At 38.3% G+C, this 17,189-nt stretch overlaps 2 protein-coding genes across 3 annotated transcripts; both read left to right on the top strand.

Moving 5' to 3' along the window:
- The first annotated feature begins 3,989 nt into the window (after positions 1-3,989).
- LOC115736815 (probable glycosyltransferase At5g20260) lies at positions 3,990-5,315 on the top strand. The gene has a single exon (XM_030668684.2). It carries the CDS (start codon positions 4,037-4,039, stop codon positions 5,258-5,260), a length of 1,224 nt encoding a protein of 407 aa, XP_030524544.1. The 5' UTR covers positions 3,990-4,036; the 3' UTR covers positions 5,261-5,315.
- A 2,973-nt stretch (positions 5,316-8,288) lies between these two features.
- LOC115736791 (folylpolyglutamate synthase) lies at positions 8,289-16,551 on the top strand. 2 transcript variants are annotated; one of them, XM_048283993.1, is made up of 17 exons: positions 8,289-8,434; positions 8,539-8,581; positions 8,691-8,830; positions 8,957-9,022; positions 9,846-9,955; positions 10,125-10,185; positions 10,315-10,398; positions 10,498-10,554; positions 10,690-10,750; positions 11,471-11,517; positions 11,621-11,698; positions 12,022-12,186; positions 12,260-12,553; positions 13,249-13,327; positions 14,696-14,839; positions 14,939-15,099; positions 16,110-16,551. In XM_048283993.1, the coding sequence occupies exons 2-17, from the start codon at positions 8,572-8,574 to the stop codon at positions 16,167-16,169; spliced, it is 1,617 nt and encodes a 538-aa protein (XP_048139950.1). In that variant the 5' UTR covers positions 8,289-8,434; positions 8,539-8,571; the 3' UTR covers positions 16,170-16,551. The 2 variants fall into 2 exon arrangements, with proteins under 2 accessions (XP_048139950.1, XP_030524514.1); XM_030668654.2 differs by lacking the exon at positions 8,289-8,434 and having other exon boundaries at positions 14,696-14,848.
- Positions 16,552-17,189: the final 638 nt, after the last annotated feature.

Below are 17,189 nucleotides of genomic sequence, written 5' to 3'. Positions count from 1 at the left end.
TCGCCATGTGGAGATAGTGGCCTGATCCGACGGTGAAAGAGGAGTCTTTGGTTTCTGATTTCTTTCCTCTTTATCTTTATTATGGGTAGGTGGTGGGTCATCGTAAGTGTTTCTTCGTGTGATTAGGATCAGTTTTTTTTTTTTCTTTTCGGGGAGCGACAGCGTGTATGTCACTCTTTTTTTTTTTTTCCTTTCTATTTTGTAAGAAATGCCTCCTTGATTTGCTCGTTTATTTATTTATTTTTACCATTAATTTAGGGAAAATTACGAGGAATCCTTCCGAACTTCGTGGTAAATGCACGCTCGCATTAACTTTCCGTCGATTAATAAGTAAAAGACTTTTGAAGTAAGATACCCTTACTTATGATGTAATAATAAAATGTTATGCTTCGAATTAACATGACTTTTCATCGTGTTTTTTTACTGATGATCTTGTTTTGGTTGTTTGCTTCTTCTCTTAGGGACACCTTTACTGGGGAAAATCGTGTGTGATTATTTTGGATTATGTAAATACTATGCAAGGTTCTCCAAATTTGGAATCACATGCTTTATGAATATGCTATTATCAGTGGAGTCTGGAGCATTGTTTATAGTTTCTGTGGCATTTGAAGAATGAAGCGGGGTCACTGTTTATTAAATCATATGTTTTATGAACAATATTGTTTTTGCAACCCGAATTTTTGCAATAGTGCAGTTTTTGTCATTTTTTGCCACAGATAATGGTTTATAATAATGCTAAATCATGCAAAGATAATCTTATGATGATAAGACCGGCACTACGTAGGGGCATATATGTCATTTAAATCGATATCCATATTCTACAAAATAATAAATAAAATATGATATAAAAATATCCGACTTTAAACTCACTGTTCACCAAACAATTGATAGAATATGACAGAATCTTAAAATTTCTTATCTTATCATATCTAGTTCTATCATAACTAGAAATCCGGAAGACCAAAGACAATTTAAATTTTAAAAGTAAGTTTGGAAAGTATAGGCCTGGTTGATAACCCAAGCAAGTTTTTGCTTGACCACAGTGACTGATATTGACTCACAAGATTCAATCAAGGCAAGAAATCAACCAGGGGTTATCTAATTCATTGAGCACAAAAATGTAATTGATGACAATTAGAATCTTGCTAATTATGTTGCTATACCCTACCAACCTATTAAGTAGAGAAAGGTCATTGGTAAGATTTTACTTCCGTCATATATTTTTTCACTCGATAAGCCATTCTTACTTAATACATCGAATGGTTTTTTTAAGTGATTATCAAACGCACTAAATGACAAAAAGTGCTAAAATTTTAATTTTCAACGCTTAATATGGCTATAAAGCACACCTCGGTGCTAAAAGCTTAATTATTGAATTTTAGCTGCTGATGATTTTAAGTACTGAAAAAATAATTAAAAAGTTGTCCGATGATAATTAAAAATCGGTAGTTAATTTTATTAATGTCTCACCAGCGTAGGAAAAAAGCACATCATCGGGAAGTTATATGAATATATTCGGCAAGATTCACTACATCGATTAAAATTCTTTCATTGGACGAATTAAACGATGCATTCCATGCTTTCTAAATAGAGTGGTTTTTTTTTTATAATTAATTCGATCATTTAAGTCAATTTTATTTCGGAATAATAAATGAGCTCTATTTCAAAGTCCAAATTCGCGAGCACGCGCAAGTGATCTCTAGCACTTGCATGTTCGCGAGTATCCTATTTCGATTTCAAACTTTTACAGAGAAATTCCATGAGAAACCCACGTTTTGTCAATGTGGATCGTACTAATTCAAAAGTAAATTGAATCTCCGACACTTTAAATTGCAAAAAAAAAAAAAATTTTAAAAACATTTCTTATCCCTTGCTAAGTCAAGTACTTGTAATTCACCAAAATCTAGTTTAGTTTCCCTAAACCTACTATTTCCCCCCTGCTAAATTAAATTGCAATTAGATGTATTTCTCCTACACTTTAATTCTTGAAATGGATAATCTTATTTTGATAAGTTATATTCAAAATCAGCTGAAAATTAAACAAAATAGAGTTTCCCTTAAATTTAGATAATTTTACTAGAGCTTTGTCCGAATTAACACAGTGATTCAAGATGTTGTGTCTTAAATTTTAAAGAAGAGTCAAAAATTTGTAAATGACAAATTAATTAGGTAAAGCTTTATTGGTTAAATGTGGATGACGTGGCAAAAAAATACCATGCGGCTTGCCACGTGGCATTCACAAAGGGAAAGTGAAACTTTCACGTGGCAAGTACAAGGGCAAATCAACTTTAAATATGTGTTACTCACTTATCTCGAGTAAATGCGGGAATGTCCTTGCATATTTTCGAATCATCAGCACTCTCTTAATATGAGATGCGATGTATTAGAAAAAGATAAAATTTCATATAATTTGTTTATTAATATTGTAGAAGAATGTCGTGTTTAATGAGGGCATAATCATAGTATGCGGAGAAAAAGATGCTATGATAAGAAGTTTTATAATAATAAAAAGCAATTTTGTAGAAGAATATCAAGTTTCGCGCAATTAGATGTATTTCTCCTATGCTTTAAAATTTCAAATGGATAGTCGTACTTTGATAAGTTATATTCAAAATAATATAAATAAAAATTTTATTTGAAGATAGTCTTTTCTCTATGTATCTTTTCAAATTTCAAATCAAATTTGATTTTTTCTTGAATCATACAGATGATTTTACTATGATGAACTTTGTTCGAATTAGCATTTTTTTTTAAATCGAGATGTTGTATCTTAAATAATAATGAAACAAATATCCGTGAACGGCAAATTAACTGGGTAAGGCTTCATTGGTTAAATGTGGATGTTCTTTCAACTCGGACTTTAAATATGTATTATTTACATGTCCCAAGCAAATGTGGGTATATCAATTTGCATATTTTTGAATTATCAGCAATCTCTTAATATGAGATGCAACGTAATAGAAAAATAAAATTTCATATAATTTGTTTATCATTTTGTGGAAGAATGTGATACTTAATGAAGGCATAATTTTAATATATGGAGAAGAAGATGCCATAATATAAATTTTTATAATAAAAAATATGCACCGACGAACAGCCCGGACTCCAATCAAGTCGTGTTGGTTTAAGAAAGTGTAGTCAAGTCCTTTCAATAATAGTCACCAAACCCTCGTCCGAGCTTAGTAAGGGTAAAGATGACCTTCACCGAAAGTTTCTCTCCCTTCGGACCTTGGTTCTTTTGCATTTTTTGCAAAAATTTCACTCTCCATTAAGGACGAAATTGAGAAAAGTTATTTATTGAGAGATTAGATCGAATATTTAGTCATTTCGAGTTCATCGAGTTCTTTATTTAAGCGAGTGGGATATCTAAGACATGGACTACCAAGAGATGTGAGATTTTATCTCAGTTCTAAGTATCTTTTCCCTCAAAAAGACATTTTCTCCATCTCTTTCTCTAAAAGATTAATATTACGGAGTGGTTAAGTTATCATTTGAATTTCATAATCATTTTTAAAATAATCTCAAATTACTAAAATAGCTCATCGTTCATCTTGGACCACTTTTGTCGTTAGATGCCATTCCACCTCTAAGAGATGTGTACAAGTACAGGATGAGTTGAGGTAAGTAAACATCATGTATCGAACATGCATAGACGAACGAAGTGTTCAATAAGTCGATTTGTCCGTCGGTTGGCCCTTTAGGAACTTGCGAGCTAGGCTTTAAGAAGTCTTAGATCCATTATTGTGCACAAGCTGATTTTCGTTTAAAAATCCATTAACACCTATACTATCTCTAATATTGACTTTATTATTAAAAGAGTCGAATTTTTAACTACAAAGAGTGGTTTTGAATAATTAGTATACTTTATTTATTTATTTTGGTCAAAATTTATTTCTTTTATGAAAGGTTAGGAAAGGACCAAAAGATCGGACGGCAGTGTTTTTCAACTCTCGGAAAAATTATGACCAAAAAAAAAAAAAAAAAACTCTCGGAAAAATGGATCTGGACGAGCCGATTCGGATCCAAACCCGAATTTATGCTTGTGAATGCTCCCCGCCGGCTATCGCTAGTTTTGTCCGACCTCACAAAACGCCAGCCGCCAGGGACCTCCTCTGATTCTTTCTCCATCAACTTCCAGCTCCGATCCCAACGCAAATTGCTCAACCTCTCTCCTCCGCCTCCCGCGAAAATGCTCGTCGCCGACCCCTCTTTCCTCCTCCTCCTCCTCTTCTCTCTCCTCACTCCACCGTCCGTACACTCCACTCCTCCTCCTCCTTCTCCGCCGTATCTATCGCCCGCCATTTTCGCCGCCGACTACGACGACATGGTCGGGAACTTCAGGATCTTCGTCTACGACGCCCGCAGGACCTACAAGTTCAAATCCGAAGCCGAATCGCTCTTCCTCGCTTCCCTCCTCGGCAGCCCCTTCGTCACCGAGAAACCTAGCGAGGCCCACCTCTTCTTCGTCCCCTTCGACGGCGACCTCTCCGAGCGCTCCGTAGCGCGCGTCGTCCGGGACCTCCGTGCGGACCTCCCCTACTGGAACCGCACCCTGGGGGCCGACCACTTCTACGCCTCCTGCGACGGGATCGGGTCCGGGTCGGACCGGAACCTCGTCGAGCTGAAGAAGAACTCCGTCCAGATGTCGTGCTTCCCAGCGTCGGACGGCGGGTTCGTCCCCCACAAGGACCTGGCCCTGCCTCCGGCGGGCATCATCCCCGCCGGCGAGGGCGAGCCTCGCGCCTCGCCGTCGAACGGGCCGGCTGAGCACCTGGCGTACGCGAGGCTCGGCGCGATCAAGGACCCCGGCCTGGCCCACGGGTTAACCGGAGATCCGGATTTCCTGATCGAGCCCGAGCCGTCGGATCGGGAGACCGTCGCGCGCCGGCTCGCGACGAGCGAGTTCTGCTTGTTTGACTACGGGGGTGACGTGTCGGGGATCGGGGACGCCATGCGGTTCGGGTGCGTGCCGGTGGTGATCACGGACCGTCCCATCCAGGACCTGCCGTTGATCGACGTGCTGAGGTGGCAGGAGATGGCGGTGTTCGTGGGGAGCGGCGGCGGAGCGGAGGGAGTGAAGCGCACGCTGAGGGGGTTGACGAGGGAGCGCGTGGAGCGGATGAGGGGATCGTGTGTGGCCGCGAGCAGGCACTTAGCGTGGAACCAGTCGCCTCAGCCGTTGGATGCGTTCCACATGGTGGTGTATCAGCTTTGGCTCAGAAGGCACACGATCAGATACGCGCAGAGAGAGTGGACTTAATATCGATTCCGTCAGACATGAAAAATCCATTCTACTGTGAGAAATTATGGGGGTTAAAAAAGCATGGTTCCACTTGTAATTGTAACTCTAAGTAGCATTACTAGATCGACAATGTTACGCACCTTTGCACGATACGAGGCCAAACGTGAATTACAAATCAAAGATTCGAATGTGACACGAATGAATGCTTAAATTTATATGTTGAATTCAATTATTCCACGCAAAGAATTAAAATTACGTCAGCACTTATCGACACCTATAGTACCTGTGTTTATTTGCCTAACGAGTCACAATCACCTGCAGAACTTTTACAGATCCGGTGTGGTTTCAAAGTCCGAAATCCGCATGTTTAATTTTAAAGTTACCCTTGAGAATTGAGAGTTGGTTATGGTGATCAGCATTTTCACCCGAAATTCGCTTCTTTATATGAAAATTTTCGATTTTATTGGAAAGTTGATGATGCTTCTGTTTTTATAACATGAGATATGTAGATCAAAAGTTCTTACAAAAATTTACGAAAAATATGATTGAATCCTTAAACTTGTATGAAAGTGTAATCGAGTGCTTCCATTAATTCTATCAATTTTTATCAATGAAAAAAACCAATGTGTAATTTCTCAATGCTTTTAGAGATTCTAATCTTGCCCCAAATAGGCTCATTATAAGCAAAACAACCCCAAAAATCAAAAGGGAAAATTGTCCAAAAAATTCTAAATTCATTTCACTTTTATTGATTCAATCATAAATCTTTCAATCTTGTCAATTGAGTCATAAATATTTTCATACTTTGCTAATTGAGTCTGTTTGATTAATTCCGGTTGGAAATCTTTGACGCAAATGTTGTCCACTTTATGTGGCGGAGACAATGTCAATACGTACAATTTAAAAAAAAAAAATCTTTCCTTTTTTATTTATTTTTTTTTTCTTGTGTGGCCCGAAGAGTCGCGACCCTCGTCAAGCCTCGCCTGGACCATTGCGGTCGCATGCAAATTTTGGATTGGACCTAATTTTCACGTGGGATGGTCGGCATTCACGTTAGTGTTTTCCGGTTAAAATTGGCCTAATAGATTTAATTGATAATTTGTGAAAAGGTTTATGACTCAATTAGCAAAATTAAAAGGTTTGAGATTGAATTGACAAAAGTGCAATACGTTTAAAACTTTTTGGATAATTTTTCATGCCATAAAAAACTCTCAACATTACGTCCAATCCCAATACTGCCCTTTTTTGGTTTCATGAATAACTCTCAACTTTAGATATTGTCTCAATTCTACCGTCTAGTATCAATGTTACCCTAAAAAATTTTTGGTATCATAAAACACCACCAAGTTTCACTTGAGTCGCAAATATTTCCCTTCTTAATCGTCTGTCCAAAATTTCTCGTCGACAACTAAGAGATGAAAACCTTCCAAGCATGAGACAGTTCAGCGTCCGAGCCGAGTGTCCCAACCGTGAGTTTTTCGATCGTGAGAGATGGAACACTCCCGAGCTCAAGAGATTGAAGATCGAGCTCAAATTTGAAGGAAGACTCTCTTGAGAATAAGAGCAATTGAACACCCAATCCCAATTCCTCTAAGTTTTACCCAAATTTCAAATCTAAGAATACATTGATTGGGCTAATATTGAAATTCATCTTCAAAAGACATCTTATTGGATATGAAATTTGGGGAAAAAGTATAGTAATGACGTGGAAATGTCACATAAGATTACTAAGGACGATTTTGGACGAAGGGTCAATGTGGGCAGATTTCGGCAAAATAATCGAGGGTAGAATTGAAACTGGACTTAAAGTTGAGGTTTTTTAGGAGGCAAAAGAAATTTAGGGTAAATTCGAAATTGAAAATAAAGTTGGAGTTTTTTTTTTAGAAAAAAAAAATTACAGTGAAATTGGGATGATGCTAAAGTTGTAGATTCTTTTAGAGCATTAGATCCATTTCTTTACAAATTTTAGACACACAAACACATTTCTCCTTACCTATTCGCACACATGTAAATCGCTAACTTTTGTTTCAATGTATATCATATTACACACTTCTAAATTTAAAGGTCAATTTTGTTGTGACCGATGATAATTTACTAATATGCATTGACATCTTGCGATCCCGGATAATATATGAACGCGAAACTTGTTAAAAACACCTAATTAGGAAAACTTGCTATTATTAAGACAGAGAATTGCCAACATGGATTAGACCTCAATAATATGCGAACTTGCAAGCTTATCACCCTAATGGAAGTAAAAAGACTTGGTAAATGCATCGGTAATCATCATGCGGCTTTATGGCTCTATTTGTTTTGTAAAAAAATATAATTTATAAAACATATTTTAGACATGATTGTTTGCGTCGCTTTAAAAAAATAACAAAAGAAAAATATTTTTATTGTTCATGGATTGCTTAAGCGTGCATGGCAACAGTAGCATTTCTGCTTCAAAAATGTTTTTAGAGAAGAGATTTGTTTGGTTATGCAACTTCATCTTTCTACTTTTGGATTATTTTTTTGCTCTAGAAATAGTTTTGGAGCAATGTAAAAAAGTAAAAAAAAAAAAAAACCCACTTCTCTCTAGAAGTAAAAATTCAACATCTCTTCGGACGTTGATTTCTAAAACAGAAATATTGCTAACACTTAGACAAAAATTATGGTGACATCAATAATTTTTTAGGAGCAAATAGAGTAGTGCATGACAACACTTCTACTCTAAAAATTAACTTTTCTTTACGAGCAGAAGTTGATTTTTTACTTTCGGATAGAAGTAAATTTTTTTTACTTCTTTAAGTGATTCTAAAATTACTTTTGGAGCAAAAAAATACTTTAAAAGAAGAAAAATGAAGTTAAGTAATAAAAAAGATTTATGCTCGAAAAATTACTTTTTAAAAATTAGTTATTAAATAGATTTCTGTTCTAGAGTTGTTGTCACGTGCACCTTTAGTAACTTTTTATTTAATTGTTTTAAGGAGAATATTTTTGGGACATTTTAATTGAAAATCAATGTTCCGTTCCTCGGTCTCCGGTCGCTGTCAGCCTCCACCTAGCGTCGTTCATCTGCCAGCCTCCACCCACTCCTTCGCCATATTTGCCACCCGTTCAAGTTCGTTAGCTCCTCAGCCTCTCTCGAATCTCGCCGCCGCTCGCCTCCGCTTCGACGTCGATTCTCTCTCTCTCTCCTCCCTCTCTGTGCGTTCCTTGCAACCTATCTCTCCAATCTGCATTTGTGTCGTGGATACCTCGAATGTCATCACCATGAACGAAGCTTCACTCCTTCGCTGTTGACTGTTCAGGTCCTGAAGAGCGGGCGCGAAGGAGGGGAAAGTATGGCGGAAGGTATTCCCCCCCGTTTGGGGCTTTCCGTTCGGCGCGACGAGTCGTTTGCTGGATTCGTGAATTCGAGTTTGCTCTGGTTGGTGGTCGCTTGACGATTTGTGCATCGCAGGTGAGAGCGGTTCGGCGAGGCCCGCGGCTCCTCCGTACGAGGAGGCGATGGAGGCCCTGTCTTCTCTGATCACCAAGCGCAGTCGCGCCGACAAGAGCAACAAGGGCGACCGGTTCGATTTGCTTTTCGATTATCTGAAGGTGATCTTTCTTGCAAAACTCTTGTGGTTGATTTTATCGGTTTGGTTTGATAAGCGAGCGAGACTACTTCATTTGTTTTTTCTTCTCATTTTCTTTTGGTCTTTGTTCGCGGTTTTTGGATTTTAGGTGTTGGATTTAGATCAACAAATCCCGCAGATGAAGGTTATCCATGTGGCTGGCACGAAGGGCAAGGTACTAGGCATTTGCTTGATTCGCCAGACGAAGTTTATCTCAGTGTCATGCGTCTGGATGTAGTTATGTTCGATGATGCTCTCTGCTTTCCGGGTGCAATGCTCGAACCGGCTAAGTGTCTACATGCATTAATAAGATCAATTCAGTGATCAGCTGTTGTCGTCTCTCTTTGCATTCCATTTTGCTTTTCTAGATTCAGTGTTTTCAAGTATAAGGGAGCCTCATTCTGAACTGCTGCTGTCAGCTTATGAGTGCATTGGTGCCTAATTCTACTTCCTTAAGCTACCTAATGCTTCTTTGCTTTCGGACATTGATATTTTGTTTCAGCTTGCTAACTTAAAGTGGACTGCTTAGTGATATTTGGGTTCTCACTTGTTTCATCATTTAATCAGAGAGCTTCAGCAGGGCTTTATTCATTTTCTTCCCAAAAATCTGAATAAATGATTTTTGGGAAGAATTATTTTGCTGCGACTTTTTAGCTCATCTTTTTCCATGGAAATGTAAGTTGATACGAATTTGTAAGCAGGCGTTCTTTCATAACTGTCTACTCATTATTCTCTGACATTTTAATTTTTTGCGAGTTCATTGTAATTTTATTGGATGGAGTGTATCTTTAATTTATGCAGGTTCCGGAGGCCCATTTATGTGGGATGTCTTTATACTTTGCATAAGCTTGCTCTTGGCCAATATTAAGTCATAATGTAATTAGTAAGTCATAATGTAGTTGTATCGTACTAGGACTTTTGAGTCTTCCGGCCTAGTAATTCCTAAATTCAGTGAAATTTCTTTGTGCTGATTACTTTTTGCTGCTGGATTGGAAAAGGGATCCACATGCACTTTTACAGAATCTATACTCCGTAATTGTGGGTTCCGAACTGGACTTTTCACATCACCTCACCTCATCGATGTGCGTGAAAGATTTCGTTTGGATGGGTAAGTTTAACTTTCTTGGATAAACTTTCCACGACATCTTTTAGCTTTCCTTGGTTGGCTTGGTTTAAAGAGCAACCGAATAGATGGATGGATGATTTTCTATCAGGCCTTTTGGGTGTATCTTGCCCAACAACTTTGGTAATTTTCCTTCTCATGTCTTTTGCTTCAGTAAGGACATTTGCGAAGAGAAATTTTTGGCGTACTTCTGGTGGTGCTACGATAGACTAAAGGTATTGGCGCATGCCATTGATTGTATGTCTGCTGCAGTGGTGTCCTATTGAGACTGCTGCAACCAGGCCAGTGTTTTCTCAATTATATTTCTCTAGCTCTGCTTTTGATGACTGGATTTCTGTATGCAGGAAAAAGCTAGTGAGGATGTACCAATGCCTACTTATTTTCGCTTCCTTGCCTTACTTGCCTTTAAGATATTTGCAGCTGAGCAAGTTAGTTCGATAAACACTTGGATTCTTATTAGGAGTTTCTTTGTCTCTCTTTGAATATTTGTAGATGATTCCCTTTTCAATTATGTCTTCGCTTTACAGGTGGATGTTGCCATCTTAGAGGTCGGTTTAGGAGGAAAATTTGATGCAACAAACGTGGTAAGTGCTCGATTGTTGCATAAGGAGTAGTTTTGAGATGCACTCCACCTTTCTAATGGCTTATACAAAAGTGACAACTAGGACTTAACTTAGTAAGCTGCCTGTAAAGTGATTATGCATGCATCAACTCTGCAGGTTGAGGCACCAATAGTCTGCGGTATATCTTCTCTCGGGTTTGACCACATGGAAATTCTCGGTTAGACTTCTATTTCCTCATCTTTTTTGTATTAAATTCATTGATTAATTAAGCCATGAATCACTTCGTGATTTACTGTGCTTGAGTATCTTGAGTAGTGTAAACCCAAACAGTATTTCGTAGAGAATGAATGGTCCCTTACTGGGCCATATTTCGCTGTTTAGAGGTCTAGGTGCCAAAAATGGATGAATTTATTCTATACTAGCTGGGAGTAGACCTGCAGGTTACTGAAGCAATATTATGAGTTTCAGTAAGCAAGAAGCCTGCTTTCCACAATTCACACGTTATTGAGGGGCTCCCTCAAGTTTCCTGTTGAATGTCAACTTTCAGACTTTTTATCTGCAAACTACTGCTGCTTGATGGGACCTTTTCGTATTACTTGGTAACCTGTTCATTTTTCTAACGTTTCCCTTATAATTGACGAGTTTAGAAATGACATGATGCGTCAAACCTTACATCTCATTAGGAAGTTTCACACATCTTTTGGCAAGCTTAGATTGTAGTTTCTGAAGGTTGATAAGGATCTTGACCAATCTGCATCATGTGTTGCATTTGAATTTTCATCCAAGGCATCTAATCATCATCTCTACAGATATTGCATATTGTGTTGAAGTATAGCTTATGGGATAGTCCTGGATTCAGGTCAAATGGTTTCAGTGTAAAGTTATAATGCTGGTTCCACTGTGAATACTCATCGTTGTTATCTCTTATGTTGCACAGGAAATACCCTGGGAGAAATTGCTGGGGAAAAGGCTGGTATCTTCAAGGTGTTTTTCAGCATTTGTTGCTGAAGCATATAATTAGCACCCTATCAGCATATTGTTCTTCGAGATCCATTTGGCTTATATAGTCTAATTTCGTGTGGCCCAGCGAGGAGTGCCAGCATTTACTGTGCCTCAACCTGATGAAGCTATGCAGGTGCTTGAAGAGAGAGCTTCCCAGTTGGATGTAAGATGCTCTTACTTCACTGGTCAGTTACCGAGAATTATAACATGCATGGAGTACATTACTTCCTAAACAGAAGGATTGACTTTCTGCAATTCATAATCTTTTCAATCTGAAACTTCTTTTCTATTAGACATACGGAGTTCTGTGGCAGGAAATGAACTGTAAAACTCGGGGGCATCTATTTCCCAAGCTTTGTCTTGTTTTTCTTTTGAAATAATATTTATGCTTAATGTTTTTTTCTGGAAACGATTGATTGTATTTCAATTACATGATTCCAGATATGAACTTATAGTTGCTTGACAACATAATCATTCTCCATATAGGTGAATCTTCAAGTGGCACCGCCACTGGATGCCAACCTACTTAAGGGTCTGAAACTTGGGCTAGTGGGCGAGCATCAATTTCTTAATGCTGGTCTTGCTGTTGTTCTATGCTCTACTTGGCTTCAGAGGACGGGTCATCAGGACATAACCTGTCTGCAACAGATGGTAAGCATAATCCCGAGTTCATTTGTGCGGTTATTTGATTATCTTTCCTCGTTAATGTATTTTTGTGTGCTAGAGCAATCTGCCTGAGCAGTTCATTAAAGGGCTGACATCAGCCAGTTTGCAAGGGCGAGCTCAGATTGTCCCGGATCGGCTATTAAACTCTGAAAGTTCAGGAGAACTGGTGTTTTATTTGGATGGTGCTCATAGTCCTGAAAGCATGGAAGCATGCGCAAAGTGGTTTTCTCTTGCTGTTAAAGAAGAAAATCCATGTCACAACTGGGGTAATCAGCAAGGGGGCGACTCTAAATCTGCAAATGCAATGATAGGCAATAACTATGGTAAAAGTTCTGCAAATATCTCCACGCAGGTAGAGCTCATCAACTTTTTTTATTTTTATTTTTATATATTTATTGTTGGTATTGATGCATCGAAAAGACTGATAGGATTTGAAAGCAAGTACGGGAAGCTTTTGTATGCTTCTGTTTTATTTTGATGGTTAGTCTGCGTTGATATTTTTTCCAACTCTTCTCTCCACATAATATGTTTGAGCAAACGATAACGTGCATAATCTATGGAATATTACCAACCAGTAACTGACATCATTCTAATCTAAAACATCGTGAGATTCATGTGATAATATCTCTGTTGATCAGAATGCTAATTTCGTTGTCTGAAAGAATGGACCTTTACGCATTGACAATAGGCTGGCAGTACTCATGGTACCTTATTATGAGGTTAAAAGGACCCGCATAATGGAAAGTCTCGGCATGGTTTCCAGCTATCTTAAGCTAGGAGTTGGCAGATCCACTTCCACTAATACAAGACAGCTGGTTGGAATATCGGCAAACTTTTTCAGTTTTGTGCAAGAATTAGAAATTACCTTAGCCATTCAGTTGCAGAATTTGATGGCTTTTATTTTCTTTCTCTATTTTTGTGTCCTTTTCACAATTAGCCATGGATTTCTTGGGATGTAAAGTGAAATATGTGGGAAGGGTTTTGCTCCTATGATGAATCCATTCTGCCTTTCTAGTGAATCTGAGCTTATTTATGTGACAAATGCAGATACTTCTCTTCAACTGCATGTCCGTGCGAGACCCTAAGTTGCTCCTTCCTCACCTGATGAATACATGCGCTAGTTATGGTAAAAGTTCAAAATATATTGCATCATCAACCAGTCCTTTCCCCAATTCATGATGTGATAATACATTCTTTCATTTGTCTTCATATTCCTTATTTAGGCGTTTCTTTGAATCAGCAGTTGTAAAAATGAAGCCAGGGTAAATGTTTGATATTTCTTGTTTCAGCTACAGATTTAAACATCTCTTTGCATGGATATCTAGACTGATTTCTGTATGGCTTCACCATACTTACCCACCGATGTTGAGAAACTAGAATGTGTCGATGGTCATATAAGCTTAGCTAGCAATGCCCCGTTTGGTTCAGCATTGCAAATGAGCATTGGGGCTCTAAAGTCCCTTGGCCAAATGCAAATGGTGTTTGGATCATTTTTTGGCTCACTTTGGAGAGATGTAATTGCATCTCAAATGCTCTCCAAAATCTTTTAGCCCAAAGTACTTTGGGCTAAAGGACTTTGGCGAAACGCAACTAATTTTTTTATTATTTTAATTTTGTCACCTTCGCTTGCCGCCGCCGCCGCCCACCGCCATCGCCGGTTGCCGCTGCCGGTGGCCGGTCGCCGCTGCCGATAGCCGGGCGCTGCCACCGCCGGTAGCCGCCGCCTTTTTTTCAAAATGGAAAAATATTTTAAAAAGTTCATTTTTCACCAAACAACATTTACGTCAAAGTTGCTTTCCAAGTGTGTTTTTAAAATACACTTTACCAAACACTACTTGCATTTTGAAAAAGGCCTTTAGTCCAAAGGTATTTGCATTTTCTCAAAGTCCCTTGACCAAATGCTGAACCAAACATGGCCTAAGTCTCTACGTATATGTGAAAGTGGCCGATGGCCATTGCTAGTATGCATTGGGATCTTATACTGATGTTTGTCGTTATGTTGTTGTTTGCCATTGTTTTGTTCACATCCTATGTTTCACACTTGGATCTGGCTTACAAGGAAAGGGAGTGTTAAAGATATATGCTCATATGCATTCTGGACATGTTTTCGGAAAGCTTAAAGTTTTGGAGAAGTGCTTGTTCCATAGCATCCTTACATGACGAGCTGAGATACACCTAGAAAATTTTGTGGACTCTGCAAGTCAAAGAGTAGAGTCATGTTTTGAAACTAATATGTAATTTATGATCTTAACTACGCTGAACTGCATTACCAACAAAGTCAAACTACTAGACCAAGAGCAACCTCTTTGACCAGCTTTTTTTCTGATCCCATTTTAAAATCACTTTCCTCTCCAGCATATGCCAGTTATCATTTCCACAAAGAACTCACGTTCTGCATATTTATTAGATGCATGGAATTGCTGGGCAGTATGTTCATTTGAGGATGTCGTTTGGACAAATGTATAATGACACATATACATATTATAATGTCCAGGAGTGCACTTCAAGAAGGCACTTTTTGTACCGAACATATCTGTATATTACAAGGTTGGGTCACATGCTCTGCCTCCTAGCAATTCTCAAGTTGATTTGTCATGGCAGCTTGCTTTGCAAAGAGTTTGGGAAAACCTTATCCAAGGTGAAAAAGGTAATATTTTATGTGCCTTAGATCTGTCTATGGGCTATATCTGGTGATGTCTTCCACTCTATTAATATTCTTCATACATGTGATGTATAGAAGGCGAGGCCAAGAACATAGATGTTGCTGGTGATGAAGTTAGGGATGATACAGAAGCTTGCATTAGAAGTTGTGAGAATAGTGCTGTGTTTTCTTCTCTTCCATTAGCTATTAAGTGGCTGAGGGACAATGCGCAACAGAACCGCTCAGTGCGGTTTCAGGTAAGGGTACTTTATTGATGGGCATTTACATGCTTTGGATTTCAGGAATCAAGTCTGTTTTTTCTGTGAACGTCCAGGATTGATATTACCTCTTCTGGAAAGAAATGGCTAGCTCATCCGAATTTTTCCTATTAAATTTTACTTGATGTATAGAATCTTTTGTTTGGAAAAGAACTCAGTGTAACTTAGACTAGAATGCAATTTTAATTGTTCACTAATTTGTGCATGTTGGTTTTGGGGCGATGTTAAGCACATTTTTGGTTATTGACTGCATAGTTGTTGCATAACTGAGGATAACCAACTGATGTGAATAGTCAGATGCGGGACCTCACAACAGAAATGCTGCAGAGGCCTAGGCAGGAATCTATTGAGAAATACATTCGTAATGTTTCTTTATATCAATGCATAACATGATTGTATTTAAGTTTAGAAGCACAAGCTTGGTGAATGTCAAATCTAGGAATTGTAGCTACAAATTTGTATTTTGCAGTTCTAGCAAAAGGGTACCTCTCTTACCTTTACTTTTTATGTGCATCCTTTTCTGCCACTTTTATGTTTGCTTTCTCGACACATGCAGAAGGAAAAAGAGGACATATCTTTTTTAGTTTTCTTTATGATACTCTTTCAGCTTATGAAAGCTTGTCCTTGTTAATCATTTCACCCATTTGCCATAAACTATGACATCAGTATACTTCAGACTTTTCCCTTTTTTTTTAGCAAAGAGCCAGAGTGAAATAGTAATCTTCTAGGATGAGAATCTTCATGCATGCTTGACTTGCCTGAAATGCTTACAACTGGTTGCATGGACTGTTGGCTTGATAAATCATTCATGACCAAACTTTCGACTTGCAGAAGGATGCATCTCCTGTCAAGCTTAATAAAATAAAATCAAATGGGGTCAAATTTCCTAGAGATGCATGCTCCTTTTCAACTCGACCTTTTTGTGCTCCTTTACTACTGGATGATTGTATCATTTTACTTACAATTGTTTCTTTGGGATAATGTTTTAGGTCCTTGTGACTGGTTCTTTACATCTCGTGGGTGATGTGTTGAGACTTGTCAAAAGGTGAAGTTGTAGACCCACTTGAAGCCCTCTTACATTGCTGTGTGGCGGAATACACTGCATTGCGGACGAGTTGGATCTGTCCTGGAAGGAACTTGCTCCTTTCACACTAGCAAAATATCTTTACTGAAATGCTGAAACTGCATTGCGCGTTGTCAAACTGCCAGGAAATTCTTCAGCATCCACTGGAATCTCTTTTCGATTGTTCTGCCGTTATGCTATTTATTTGATGTAATTTAGTCGAGTTGAGCATTGAACAATAGTCGAAGCAAAGATGGTTGCTTGGATACTTGTTAAGAGTGGGCGTTTTCTCCCTTTTACAGAAGAACACAGGCTCTGTCGTGTCGTTGACTGGAAAGACTTCTGTTAATATGAACTATTTTTTGCTCGTTTGTCGTTGGAGGAGCAACAGTGGATTGCCCTCCTCGTGCAACTTCCAAGTATGCACTTTTATTTTTTTGGTCAAACCAAGTATGCAGTTTTTTTTATCGGATGTCTCCGAAGAGACCAAGTATGCAGTTTAATCGCCCATTTTTGTCAACTGGTAATCTGTGCATAGCAATCACATCATTTTTTGGATTCGATTCATTTTCATTTATTTGAGTTCTCTAGCCCCATTTTTTGACTGGTGCTTTTAAGGTTTTAAAATTAATAAAAAGCCACTAAAAATTTCGAACTATGCCTACAGTCATAAATTTATCTTGAAATTTTTTGGATGACATGAAAAATTACAAACTACGCTAATTGTGACACTTGTTTCCTCAACTTTTTTTTGTGACCAAAAAACTAATTGTATCAGCTGTTTTTTTTGTCAAGGTTCTGTCAAATAATTTTTCAGCCAAAATGTCGTTTTATTTCACTTAAGCCATTGTTTGCTTTCCAGCATCTATATAAATAGATTTTTAACGGTTCTTGTTGATGGAACTTTTTTTTAACGGAACTTTGATAAAAAAAAAATATGTCACACATGTATTAGTTTGAAATTTTTGATGTCACAAAAAAAAAAAAAAACGAAGGCAAATGCGCC

Source organism: Rhodamnia argentea, chromosome 8, assembly GCF_020921035.1.
Source record: "Rhodamnia argentea isolate NSW1041297 chromosome 8, ASM2092103v1, whole genome shotgun sequence".
NCBI classification, from domain to species: domain Eukaryota; kingdom Viridiplantae; phylum Streptophyta; class Magnoliopsida; order Myrtales; family Myrtaceae; genus Rhodamnia; species Rhodamnia argentea.
Note: the sequence above shows the minus strand (reverse complement) of the source record. Positions and strands in the feature narration are given on the sequence as shown.

Bases quoted from the DNA above. Each gene is read 5' to 3' on its own strand.
- LOC115736815 (XM_030668684.2), top strand. From the start codon at position 4,037: ATGCTTGTGAATGCTCCCCGCCGGCTATCGCTAGTTTTGTCCGACCTC.
- LOC115736791 (XM_030668654.2), top strand. The intron at 12,554-13,248 runs GTAGAGCTCATC...TGACAAATGCAG, and splicing joins CTGCAAATATCTCCACGCAG to ATACTTCTCTTCAACTGCAT. The intron at 14,849-14,938 runs GTAATATTTTAT...TGTGATGTATAG, and splicing joins CCTTATCCAAGGTGAAAAAG to AAGGCGAGGCCAAGAACATA.